The sequence below is a fragment of the Podarcis muralis genome, chromosome 3 (genome assembly GCF_964188315.1).
Source record: "Podarcis muralis chromosome 3, rPodMur119.hap1.1, whole genome shotgun sequence".
Classification (NCBI taxonomy): Eukaryota; Metazoa; Chordata; class Lepidosauria; order Squamata; family Lacertidae; genus Podarcis; species Podarcis muralis.
Genome location: NC_135657.1, coordinates 72,751,593 through 72,765,140, shown reverse-complemented (window position 1 = coordinate 72,765,140; position 13,548 = coordinate 72,751,593). Strand labels below are relative to the sequence as shown.

The 13,548-nt window shown below is 40.1% G+C and overlaps 1 protein-coding gene across 6 annotated transcripts in view; it reads left to right on the top strand.

Annotated features, from left to right (window-relative positions):
- LIN28B (lin-28 RNA binding posttranscriptional regulator B) overlaps positions 1-11,185 on the top strand; it is a 97,700-nt gene extending 86,515 nt beyond the window's left edge. For all 6 annotated transcript variants that reach the window (XM_028723054.2, XM_028723055.2, XM_028723060.2 and 3 more), the window contains one exon: positions 3,605-11,185. In XM_028723054.2, the coding sequence (XP_028578887.1) occupies positions 3,605-3,950 (346 nt within the window). In that variant the 3' untranslated portion in view covers positions 3,951-11,185. The remainder of the gene's footprint in view (positions 1-3,604) is intronic.
- Positions 11,186-13,548: the final 2,363 nt, after the last annotated feature.

Here is a 13,548-nt window from a genome sequence, read left to right as displayed (position 1 = left end):
TTTATATCAACCATAAGGAACAGGGATCATGCAGGCATGTGGTCAGATGCATAGCCACAAGCAGCTTGTCATAGAATCACATAATTGTAGAGTTGGAAGGGACCACAAGGGTCATCTAGTCCAACCCCAGCACTGCAGGAATCTTTTGTCCAACATGGGGCTCGAGGCCCCCTGCCTATGACCCTGCGATTAAGAGTCTCATTCTCTGCCGACCGAGCTACCAAGAGATTGTTCCCATAAAACTTGGTTAAATGTGGGTTGGCATCTCATGTGGTTTTGCACTAGCTATGGTATCACAGCGCCCAGCAATTTTACCCTAGAATGCTTCCAAAAACTTTACTCCCTCAGGGGCCAGTAACCTCCAAACCACGCTGAAGAACTCCGCTGGACTGCTGGCAGCAGATGCAACACAGGCAACAAACGATGCCTTCACTGTAGGTGCTGGGAACAATTACATGTGCTCCAACCAATGTTTGAAAAGCTTTGGTGTGATATTCCCACCACTTGCGCTCTAGCAGAGTGGCCTAGGCATCTTTTAAATCACTGAACAAGCATAAGAATAGATAAAATTAATCCGAACGCTCCAACGTGTACCAATACTATAATGATGATTTTAAAACTGCAAGTGAGAGGCAATTGTTTAGATTCTTGCTGCCCTCTAGTGGAGTATGTGTAAACATTCAAAAAGATTAAACACATAAAGTGCCTTTATCTCAGTAACTCCTGGCCAAAGATTTCCTTTGTTTCTTTTATTACTGACCCCCTGGTACACTTTCTCTTGTTCAGTGGAGGCCTATTCACACTCAAAATTAATGTATAATGCAATACAATGTGTAACATTGTTTAATACGTTTCTGTGAGAGTTTATACTGGCATTATTGTTATCCTATAACTTAGTGCTGTTCATGCAAAGTTCCTTTGGTATAGTTTGTTTCAAAATTATTGCAGTATTTTGGATGCTTTGTTAAAGACATGGGCTTGCTTGGATCATAAGATAAATTAGCTTAAGGAAAGTCACAGAAATTTCCTGTTGCCACTGACGCTTTGAGAACAGGATCAGGTACATGGTTTGGGAATGCTCATTGGTACTAATAGATGCTAATTGATCCTCCATTGCCATTAGAGGCACAAATCATCTTAGTAACTCAAATCACCTTTTATTAACTGATTGTCCAATTGCCAACTATGGCGATTCCTCAGTGGCAGTAACTTCTGTTAACCTGTTTGGAATATTGTGCTGCTGTATACATGGGATTGCACATAAATTTCAAGTGGTCCCAAACAGTATTATTATAGCAATTTTATAATTGGGGACCGGATAATCTAAACATATGCTATTGGTTTATCATCTGTACTAGTCCTTTGCCCGTTTCCAAGCTCAATTCATAGTTCCAATTTTGACCTTAAAAGTTTGAATGGATTGGGACCAGGGAACTGGAAGGATAGTCTTCTCCCAAAGGTAAAGGTAAAGGGACCCCTGACCATTAGGTCCAGTCGTGTCCGACTCTGGGGTTGTGGCGCTCATCTCGCTTTATTGGCCAAGGGAGCCGGCTTACAGCTTCCGGGTGACGTGGCCAGCATGACTAAGCCGCTTCTGGCGAACCAGAGCAGCGCACAGAAACGCTGTTTACCTTCCCGCTGGAGCGGTACCTATTTATCTACTTGCACTTTGACTTGCTTTCAAACTGCTAGGTTGGCAGGAGCAGGGACCCAGCAACGGGAGCTCGCCCCGTCGTGGGGATTTAAACCGCCGACCTTCTGATTGGCAAGTCCTAAGCTCTGTGGTTTAACCTACAGTGCCACCCACGTCCCTCTCTCACATGTTCCTATCCCTTTATTTTAGGAAGATCTCCTCTGGGTGCCCCAGCCAAGTGAAGTGTAACAACTGATCACAGGAAAAAGAGGCTTTTCTGTGGTGGCACCTACCTGGGTTATCACCCTCTCTAAGCAGGCTCTCTAGAAACGTTATTTTTCCTCCACACCAAGCGAAGACCTTTTTATATCCTCATGCTTTTTAGATACATCTATTATTTTTATTTAATTAAATTTATATGCCTCCCTTATACCCACAGTTTTAAGGGCAGTCCACAAGATACTTTTAATCCATTGCATTTTATATCATCTTTGTGCTTTAGGTGATACTGTTTTAATTTGCTGCTGCTGAAATCTTTGCTGCTTTTGACAATTGCTGACTTTTGTGCTGTTTTAATGTTTCACTCTTGGAAGCTATCCAGAGTATGAGGTTGTCGGGTTGCATACAGATGGCAGCACAGAGAGGCAGCAGTGCTCATCTGACCTCCAGTCACTTGGGTTGCTGCTGAATACCAGGATGGAGAGGGGAAGGGGGAGAGGGAGAGGTGAAACAGCGGGCAGGTCAGTGCAGTGCAAACACACCAGTGGAGCCAATCCAGCATTCCTGCTGGTACATTGATGTTCTCCTTCCTGGTGATGCTTACAGATAGTGTAAAGAAATAAACAATTGAAAGACTCAATACTTGTAGTATCATTTGCTCCCATGAACCCTTGTTATCTTTCCCTCTCCTTCCCTCCCCCACATCTTATCTTCACTGATCCCTTCCTTGCTCCTCTGTCATTTGTCTTTCCCTGCCTAGCTCAGTTAAAATTTAGCTTGAATCTTCTACACTTCTTCCCCTACCCATATTGGTCTGTAAAATAACATGTAGGAAAGATAAACTTCATTGCCTATGGTTCTTTGCTGACCACCATCCATTCCATGATTCATTGTATATTCTGAATTTTATATTATTTGTAGACCGTGAGGTAGTTTTCTTGACAGTATTTTTGAATTGGGACTTCGTAAAGAGTTAGTTACTGCCAGTTCTTCATTTAATTCATTGTGTCAGTGCCTTGTTTCTGGTGGACTAAGGTAAACACTAAGAGAATTGGCAAATCTCCAATGACAGACATTGCTCTGGTAGATTGGAGATGGCATGTCTTTGAATACCAGTTGCTGGTCCTGTTCATGTCCTGCTTTCAGTCCTCGCATAGGCCACTGTGAGGAAAGGATGCTGGAATAGATGGGACTTTGGTTTGATCCAGTAGGACTATTCATAAATTCTTGTGTAGATATACAAGCAAACATGCACCAAATGTATGCTCACACATGTCAGCCTCAAACACACTCAGCAGACAGTCTCTGGATATGTAAATGCCTGGCTGTTCACCTGCAACTGTAATGGACATCTGCCTAGCTGTGCAGGTCCAATACACTTTGTTTGTATTGGAAAGGAGCAGGAAAGTGGCACACTTCTTACCAGATTATGAGTAATTAGAAGAAGCACAGATGTATGAGAGTTGTCGAAATCTCTTTGGTGGCATGAAGCACAGGCCCTGCGCTGGTCGTTCTCGTTCTACTCCCAAATTGTACAAGCATGTACAATGACCCATAAATCCTTTTTTTCCCATTTGCAGACACCTTTGAATAATGAAGAAACCATTTCCTTTTTAAAATAAGTCTTAAACATCTTAGGTCACCCGAACAATTGCAGATAAGGCACACCCCCCCCCCATTTTTTGATGCATAGAGCAAAAAAATGCACCTGTTAAGCCTCTTATAGTTTAAGAAAATATTTATCTTTTGCAGATGCTACAATTGTGGTGGCCTCGATCATCATGCTAAGGAATGTACACTACCTCCACAGCCAAAGAAGTGCCATTACTGTCAGAGTATCATGCACATGGTGGCGAACTGCCCACATAAAACTGTTCTGCAGCAGCCCACTAGTTATCAGGGAAGATACGAAGCAGATCCCCAGCCCTCCGGGGCTTATGGCTACACATCTCCATCCTATTCTCAGGAGGGAAGAGCAGATGTCTTAGAACGCTCAGGCAGGTCACCGCAAGAAGCTGGAGCATCGACTAAATTATCTCCATCGCCCGAAGAACAGAGCCGGAAGGGGCCTTCTGTTCAAAAAAGGAAAAAGACTTAGAGCTTTTGTCTTTCATCTCCTTTACCCTCTTGGGACGTCTACCTCATTCAAGCACAAGGAGAATAATTCCACATATCATGCAACCAACTTCAACTTTTCACTACTGCTGAGAAAACTGTGGTCATTCTGAAAACAACCAGACCAGTCACTCCAAGCAAAGCATTTGAACTGAGTTTCCTCTATATTATTCAGCTGCTTCAGACGTCACAAGAAACCATGACTTACTGTGATGAGGATAAGCTGCAGCAAGCCTTAGGATCACACACTTCCCACAATTCCCTGCGACCTCCCTCCCTGTCCAGCACAGCTGCAAGGAGCTGGGAAGCTTCTGGTTTTCTTCTTGATTATTTGCAGCTTGGTGTTTTGTCCACACCGACAAACTGGGGTTAATCTTAACTGGCTTGTTTGAAATGAAACAAATTCAGAGTGAGGGTTATGAGCTGCTAATTTCAGTAAACCATAGTTAAGATTAACCGCCATTTGTTTATTTTTATTTGTAATTTAAAATGTTTTTCGACTGCATTTATGGGCGAATGCCCATTCAAAGCTGCTTACAAGCAGAACAAAAGATTATAAATAGTACAAGTTTAAACCACAGGACATACAGCTGAACCTGCAGTTAATCAAACATTAGAATTGCAGCCTTGCCAGAAGGGGAGGTGGGGGTGGGAGAAGCAGGCAACCTGCAGCTCATTTCTGTCCTCATAAACCATCTCTGACTCTGTGCATGTCTTGAATGTATACATGCAACACTCTGTTTCCTTGGATACCCATTGGGAAGCAATAGTCTGAGTAATTTTTGAACAGGCATTCCTGGATTTTTTCTTTAATGTATCATTGCTATTATGGAAGAAAAAGAAAGGGTGGGGAAGAGATCACAACTGTTATTTCATGGAAGCCCAAAGAATTTTTTGCTACTTAAAATTGCCATTGCCATGGTCATGGTACTGAAGATATTAAGACATCCCTGTAGGGTTCAGGGTAAGGCTTTTGAAAAAATAATAATTTCTTGCTCCCATTATCCAGGATAGCGTTGCTTTTTATAAACTTCTCACCTTGGGAGGGTAATGTCTTGGTTTAAATAACCCTCAGAATTGCTACAAATGTTTAAAGAATAAAGGTATTCCCCTCTCTTTCCCCTCCCCCAAAGACTATGAATGTGTAGTTTTCTGTGCTGGTATCTCAAATTTTGTATTAAATTAATATGGTTTAAATGCAGGTGAGGCGACTTTGAGGCAGAATGTATACATTGATATGATTGTTTAGAGTTGTATTGAGATACCACCTTGAAGCTTTATTTTGTGCAAATCTTGAGGCGTTATGAAGGCAGCAGTAGCAATTAGCATTTTCTTCTGACTCCGTTTTTACTGATTACATGCTATATAAGTGAATAGATTTTTACATCTTTTGAAAAGTGAACACAGGTAAGATTTCCTTTTTGTGTCTTGATTCTATTTTGAGAGACTGGACTCAGACCACTTGGCCTTTTAATGTTACAAATGTCAAGCTTTAATATTTACAGTGCAATTGGATTTTTGAAGCAGGTTTATTTAGAAGTAAGTTGCATTGAGTTCAGTGGGGCCTACTCCCATGGAAATTGGGCGTAGCAAATGCAGCCTTTTTAAAAATTCAAAATTTAACAATAATAAAATTGTAATCTTCATGCACACTAGATTATTAACCGTTTCTTAAGGAGTTGCCAAACTGATTTGATGTTGAAAACTCCAATTTATAGTGAGATTAGAAAGCCAATCAATCAATTGACTGCCTATTATTTAATTATTAACCCCAAAATAATCCTGTGTCCATCAGAGATATGTTTCTTCTACTGTTGATCATTAGAATATTTCTTTATCCTATTGAACATAAAGTGTTCTTTTTAAATACTTTGCAACCAATCCCCTGTGTTAATATTAATAGACATATAGGCTCTGGAATATTCATTAAGACTACTCACGGTTAATGACCTTGGACCTGTGGCCAATGCTTGCAGCTAGCTGGAGTTTGGTTTCTATAAAGCCACATTACTAAATTGTCACACATCATTATGCATAAAGGTACCATGTGCATTGCCAGAATTTTCTTTGAGGCTTTTGCTGCATTATTTGCCATTCTGAAAGATGCAAGCATGTTGTTGTTTTTTCTTTTTAAGTTATTTGCCTCCTAGACAGTGGCAGCTGCTGTAGATACAACCCAATGAAACCTTGGTTGTGTGTAAAATAATTCCCATGAAAATCTTGCCGGAACATTTCCCCTCAACCCAATTGCTCACCTACCTGAGAGTAAGCCCATGCAAACTCAGTGGGACTTCCTTGTGATTAGACCTGTGTAGCATTGCACTGTGAAATGCTTTGACCAGAATCTTCCAAGCACCATTTTATCTGTTGTTTCACTGACAGCAATATGACTTGTTTTGATAGGCCTCCAGTCAAGTCTGATGTAACTCCATTCGCTGCATCGGAGTTACACAGAGAAGACATTTGTTGCTTGCTGGAGGACCCAAACCCTGAATTATTCCTCCTGCTGCTGCCGCCGCCACCTCTCTCCCCGCCCCCCACCTCACCGCAGAAAATGTATTTGTTTCAGCGACCTCAGTAACAGGCACAAAACCTATGTCCCTTTGCTTGAATTCCATGGCAGTGTTTGGGGGGGGGGGAATCTCAGTGGTTTATACTGAAGTTATTGGTGTGCTACAATGAAAAGTTTTTTGTTTGTTTTTTTGACGATACTGAATGTGATTATATGTATAGAGGAGTACTTCCTTGCCTTATGTAAGGATTGTAAACTTATTTAAGTTATGTAGACAAATCAAAGTGGCATTGCATAACCTTTTAGCAGGTATGATAACTGGGTTAAACAGCAACAATGCTAAACTTAGGTCACTTTGAAAATGTAAACCAAAGTTCCTTGACCATTACATATAGTAAGATGGAAATGGTGGATTTGAAAACTGGCCATTCCTCTGTTTACATACTTTAAAATTCCAGACCAGAAATTATTATGAAATGAATAAATTCTAGCAGCCACAGACTGAATTGCTAAGAGCCTATCAAACCTATCTTATTATTAAAAAGTTTACATTTTATTTTTATATATCGGAGGATGGTCATTATTACAAAATAGCCTTCTCAGGACAAAGGACCTTGCTCAGGGAAAATGCCATGTTAATCTTCTTTTATTTTTGTTTTACAGATCACTTGCTTTTACTTACTTGCTCAAAACAAACCAAAAAGAGACCTTTTATAATATATACATGTTATGTGCTGATGATAGTAGCTACCTCTGTTTACATATAAAGGAGTTTCTGATAACTCAAAATATCAACCTTTTGCATTATGCTTTCCCATTAAAACAGAAGTACAGTGGTATTCCTGTTTTTAAGTGAACGTTTGCGACTTGACATTGACAAGTGCAGCTGACTTTCAGAATTGTGAGCAGAGCACCTCCTCACCATTTCTGAAATTCCAAGCCACATTGTTTGCATAGGGGATAGTAAAGTTATTCTGTTTACAAGCAAACAACTACCTCATACTTGCCACAGAAGCAACACCTTTATGCTGTTTAAGACTTAAAGGTGGCTGTTGATCCTATGGTACATACCAGTTGTTGTTTTTGAAATTATTCTGCAATTAATACAGCTTTCACTGCAAAATGTTAGGGCAAATATGTATGTGATTTAAACACGATGTGTCCATTTGAAATGATGTGAGAGTCTCTTTAAAGTTTAGATTTGCTTTTCTGCCTCAAAGGGAAATGGGTGCTGTTTCACACACAAACGCCACATGTGAAGGTAACCCATTTTCTGGGGAAGAAACAGCATGTGGCAATTAATTGAGTATCCCTGGATTACAGTTAAATTACAAACATGTTGTTGTTGGTGTGGGCCAACAATTACTCAAATTATCTGCTTTAAATAAATATAAGCAGCATGCATACACACACACACACACACACACACACACACACACAACTTGGGCGTACTCCTAAATGTAAGGAATATTACATTTCCACTCATACCCCACTTCAGTTGGTGAAGTAATTTGCCACCCAGCTGTGCCACACCAAAAATTCTAGTTGCTTTGAAGCAGCTCTTGAAAATATGCACTCCTGGCTTTTAGTATTTTGACTATGGGCAAGCCCAAGTAAGCAATCAGTATCTGGTCCAGATCTGAATAACCAGCTTTAAACATAACAATTTCAGACAAATAGGCCATGTTTTGTCAGACTTGAGAATGAGCCTTGTCCCTGTACTCTCCCTTCCCTCTTCCACTGTTATGCTCAGCTTTGAAGAAGATACGATGATTTGTTGGAAACTTGTTTAAAGATCAAACCAGGATCAGATCTTTGTTTATAAGCAGTGCTTTAACTAGGAGACTGGTTTAAGAAACCACATTAGCCCCATTCAGACATTCTGTTTCATGCAGTTATGGTTGCATAGAGTGGAAGAGCAAGGCTGTAGCCACAGCTCCTGTTGTAGCCAGTGTTAGAAACTCAGATATATAATCTAATCACCAATTGGCACCATAAACTTATGTTACAGTCAACACAATGGAATGTCTAGGTGCCTTTCTCCCTGTTTTTGTAATGGAGTTTATTATCATTATCATTATTATTAATAATAATTTAATATCTAGACCAATATCTCAAAGTGGTTTACAAAACATTAAAACATCAAATAAAACAATCCAGAATAAAACAAAATCAAGCTTCAAGGAAAAAAATCTAGATCCTTCTCTAAGTGATCGTTTGCTTTCCCCAGTTACCAGCCTGGCATCCAGAGATCTCCACGTGGTCACAATTGGACCCACACCAGTCGCAAAACATGCCTGGCCCCTGGCTAATTTCCAACATTGGTTGTAGTCACTGCCAACCCTGTGTAGGTTCTATGCAGTCCTTATTTTCTGGGGTACACATACCCCTAAACATTTTGTGACCCTAAACAAGTTTGGCCTCATTAAGGAACAGTATTTCAATATGAGTAGGAAAATGAGAACATCCCTAAACAATTTTTGAGGGAGGGAAAGCACTGGTTCTATGTATGTATGTAGCTTCCATATGTGGGTTCTACATCTGTTGGTTCCCCTTTTGACTGAGAATCCTGTGCAATCTGGATTTTAAATCCTGAAGGGAAGCTTGCATATATAGAGTGCACGTCCTTCTTCAGACCTCACCTCTCTGGATGGCAGCACAGGAGCGTGGCCAGCAGGCAATGACCTGCTCTCCCTCTCATGTGCTTGAGCATTATTCCCAAATGCACTGACAAACAGGGCTAATATCTTCTTTGAAACTGGTCTCGTGGTGGGAAGGGGCAAGGCTTGTTCTTGGACCATGATTGTTGCATCTGAATCAAGCCAAAATAATGATCTTAAGATTGGTGTCAACATCCTGAAATATTTGTGTGCAAAATTCAAATGGTCAGTTTTCCATTTGAGTATCATGTTAAGGAATCTATTGTACTCTCATTCTGGATGGTATCCTGAGCTTCTGTTTAAATTCCACTTCGTTAAACTGCATGAACTTTGAACAGCACCCCTGGGCCAATATTTCAAGCAACAAGCTTGTCAAATTAGATGAAGTGGGGCTCCCAACTAGCACATGTCTCCCCTGACCCCAGGAATGGAGCCCCTCCTCCCCTCTACAAACATATCATAATTGATCTTCGATAAAGTGATAGATAGACCCGGAGAGCCTCTCCAGACACAATATTGAACTCGGCAGGGGTTGTGCCACTGAATTGACCCGAAATACTATGTGCACACTTGCATAGCATCTCTTGGAAAGACCATTCTGGAAGGGAAAAGACAACAGGATGATCACTTATGTGCTCTTTGGGCACTAAAATTGGCTCTAAAAATGTGATATTTTGCCAAATAAAGGCTACTCAATTTTTTAAAACTTTCTTTCATTTGTGCTAGTGCTATCCCAAAGTTACTTCTAGTATGTAGTTTTGTGGATGGAGACCTATGAAAGTGTTTATAGACCTTGTGACCTTCTTTGTAAGAAAAATGATAAAGAACATGGGAAGATCTCATTAAGTCTTAAAGCTAATTTAAATTAATTTATCTCTAAGAAATGTTTATCATAAAAATATATGTGTGTGTGTTTTTCTTCCCCATGCGTTATGGTTATAAAAGTAATTTGGGAAAAGGTGTAAGTGTGTGCAGATGCACTGAATTTAATTTTACTAGATGTCTTTAATGAGATTTGATTATTTTGTCTTTGCTCGCTTTTGAAGACTTGTTAAATGTGTCTTTTTTCTGTTTTATATGAACAGCCTGGTTGTGTTACTTCTGTCATCATGACTGGTTAGTAACAAGATGTTGGCACTGGAAACTTTATTGTGATCATGGAGCTGTGTGTAGTTCAGTGGCTCTGTTAAGCAGTATTTGTTGGGGGAAACAATTTGCAACCCCTTGGCCAGATTCAGCCACCTGGAGGTAGTAGGATCTGTCTCTGCCGCCCCCCCAACTGCCAAGCCCAGACACAAACCTGGGGTGCGGAGGAGCAGATTCAGTAGCATCAGGGCCTAACAACTGAAGATTCTGAGGGTGCCCTAATCCACTTGGTGCCCCTCCAATAAAACTAGTTGCCAACTAGGCTTTTATGACGTTCATTTTGAGGATAGAGCCACTACAGTAAACTGCATATTAGAAAGTATTTGGACACTTGCTACAATTGTTGCTAACCTAAAATGGGCAGACTAACTAAGGAAGAACATGGTGATGGTTCTGACTACCTCTTGCATTTTACTACTTTTTAACTAACAAACTGGTTTCACAAGTATTACCAGAGTAGCTTGAATCTGTATGTTGCTAATGGTAAACCCATAGCCAGAGACCAAAGTGAACACAGATATCTATGCGTCTTGAATATTGTCTTTTTATCTAGTGTTTTTAAAACTATCCTCTGTAGTATATAGATTACCTTATGGTCCATTTTGATTCATATTTTGTTTACAAGGTATAATTTTTAAAAAAAAAAAATCACTTGAATCGCTTGAGTCTTTTAAAAGAAAAGACAGGGAGTTGTTGATTTTTTAAAGGCCATTTTTCACATGTTTACTGTCTCTGTCTCATTGGACTGAAGCACTGATTGCCTTTCTACATATCCTGTATTTTATATATTTTTGTTTAATGCCTATTGCCTACTGTTATTATTTCTATCAATCATCGATTTGTGACTGAGGTTTAAAAAGATTACATGATGAAAAATAAAACATATAACGTTGGCATTTACCAATGGTTTCTGAAATTTTGTTATGACATGCATGAAGGATGGGAAAGAAAGAGTGTGTTTATCTTTTTTTAAAAAACAAACACAACCATTTGCATTGGCTTAAATTTCCTGTGTTTTCTAAAGATTTTCTTGATGTGAATTCATCCTCCTTAACACTCAATTAACTAGAGGAAAGACAAACCAAGTTTTGAGATTGTTAACACTTTAGAAATACTAACTGAATGCTTTGGTTTTGAGAATGGTAAGGAAATAGTAACCAAGGGATGTTAAGAGAAAAAGAAAAAATGAGTACTTGGATGAACCACTGTGGCTTCTTATTTTCTTTATTATTACATTTATGTCCCATCTTTTCCTTCGTGGAACTCCAGGTGGTGTACATGGTTTTGTCTCTCCACCCTGTGAGATAGGTTAGGCTGAAGGGCAGTGACTGACCTAAGGTTGCCCGGTTCATGGCTCAGTGGGGATTTGAATGCTGTCTTGCCTCCCATGTCCCATTCCAAAACTGATCACTCTTAATGGACAAAGGTTTATGCATGCAGAGGAAAGGGGACATGAAAGGGTTAAGTTAGATGGGCACTGCTGGTTCATTTTGGGTATGTTTTTCCTGCACCTGCAGCTAGTTAAGCATGTGAGAGTGACTCAGCACAATCTCAAGTATAACTACACCTGTGTTTGAAGCAAGCTTGCACTTGGCCCCTGCCCTTAGCCTAGTCTGTGTTGGAACAATGCAAGGAGACTGTATGCTGCTGCTGTGGAAGGACGCTATATTACAGCTGTAGGTAACCTACAATCTGTGAAACTGCTCTAGACTGTCAGTAAAGGGACTGACCTTACCTAGAACTGTCTGAAGTTTTTCTGTTCCATTGGGCACTCTGCACATACCCCAACAAGGTGTGGGGCCCAGCACAGTGCTTTTGGACCCACACAAGTGCCAGAAGTCTTGTTCCAGTTTTTCCTCTCCTGGACTCCAGAGGCTGCAGTGGGGAGGAAAAGCTAGTGGTGAGGCTGGTATGAGCTGGGAGCTGCTTGGGTGTCTCTGGCTGCCAAAGGCTTGGAGAAGAAGCAACAGTGAAGAGGTGAGCACAATACTGTATTGCAATATTGTATTGTATTATGTTTTACTCTTTTTGTTGGGAGCTGCCCAGAGTGACTGGGGCAACCCAGTCAGATGGGTGGCGTTATTATTATTATTATTAAGCATATGCATACATTATGATTGCTTAATAAATTGAGTATACAATTTAAATAATATTCGAAATGTAGCCTACAACTGCATTAACATTTTTGGGCAGTTGCATTCATTATCCTGCAGATTAGACTTGTGATCATCTGCAGTCTCAATATCATTTCCACATATACTGCTGCCAAACCAGGTATCCCTTATCCTATACTGTGTGTGTGTGTGTGTGTGTGTGTGTGTGTGTTTTGTGTGTGTGTGTACGTGCACATAAGTGCAAGACTTTGCAATTGTCTTTCCTAAAAAATATATATTCTTGTTCTCAGCCCAGTTTTCCTGTCTATCAAGGTCAATTTGAATTATATTACTGTCTTCTGAAATGTTGGTTGTCTATTTGTGTTTTGTGTTCTCTGCAAATTTGATAGATTCTCTCCAGTGTCTGGTTTTTAAATAAAATACTTTTTGTCTTACTGACCAAGTCCTGTGCTGTGATCCCAAAATGTTTGCAACACAAGATCCCCCCCAAACAAAAGAAGGTGAGCCATCCCTATCTTAGTCATTGATTAAAATATTGAAAAATATCTGCCACAGGTGGCATCCCACTGAAAATCTCCCTCCAGTTGACGAGAACAACCTTGATGAGCACTCTGAGTACTGTGTTCCAGTCAGCTGTGAATCCACCTGATGTTACTATCATTTTCACTCACTTAACAGATTTGCAAACCAAAATATCATGGGGAACTTTTAGCCAATATTTGCTGAAATCATGATAATTTTTGTCTGTGGCTTTTCCACAATCCAATAAGCTAGTAACCCAAACAAAAGAGATAAAGATTAGTCTGGCAGGATTTATTTCTGACAGACCCATGCTAAAGTTTTCAAATGCTGGCCTTGTTATCAAGAGGCTTACAAACAAACTCCTCCTTAATCTGTTCTGATATCTTCTCTCATATCAAAGTCATATTGGCTCAAAAAAATAAAAGAGGAAAGATCACCAAACCAATTCAGAGACCATTGGATTTTGTCAGTCATTTGAATGTGAATTTCAAGGATAATGTGCCACAATATTTTTCTCATCCTTAACAGAATTGCACCAAATGTATTGCTCTGCTTTCCTTCGGGCCACATTAGTGAGGCTGAGTCTTATTGTCCAGCCAGCCCAGGACCTCCTGACACACTGCTAAG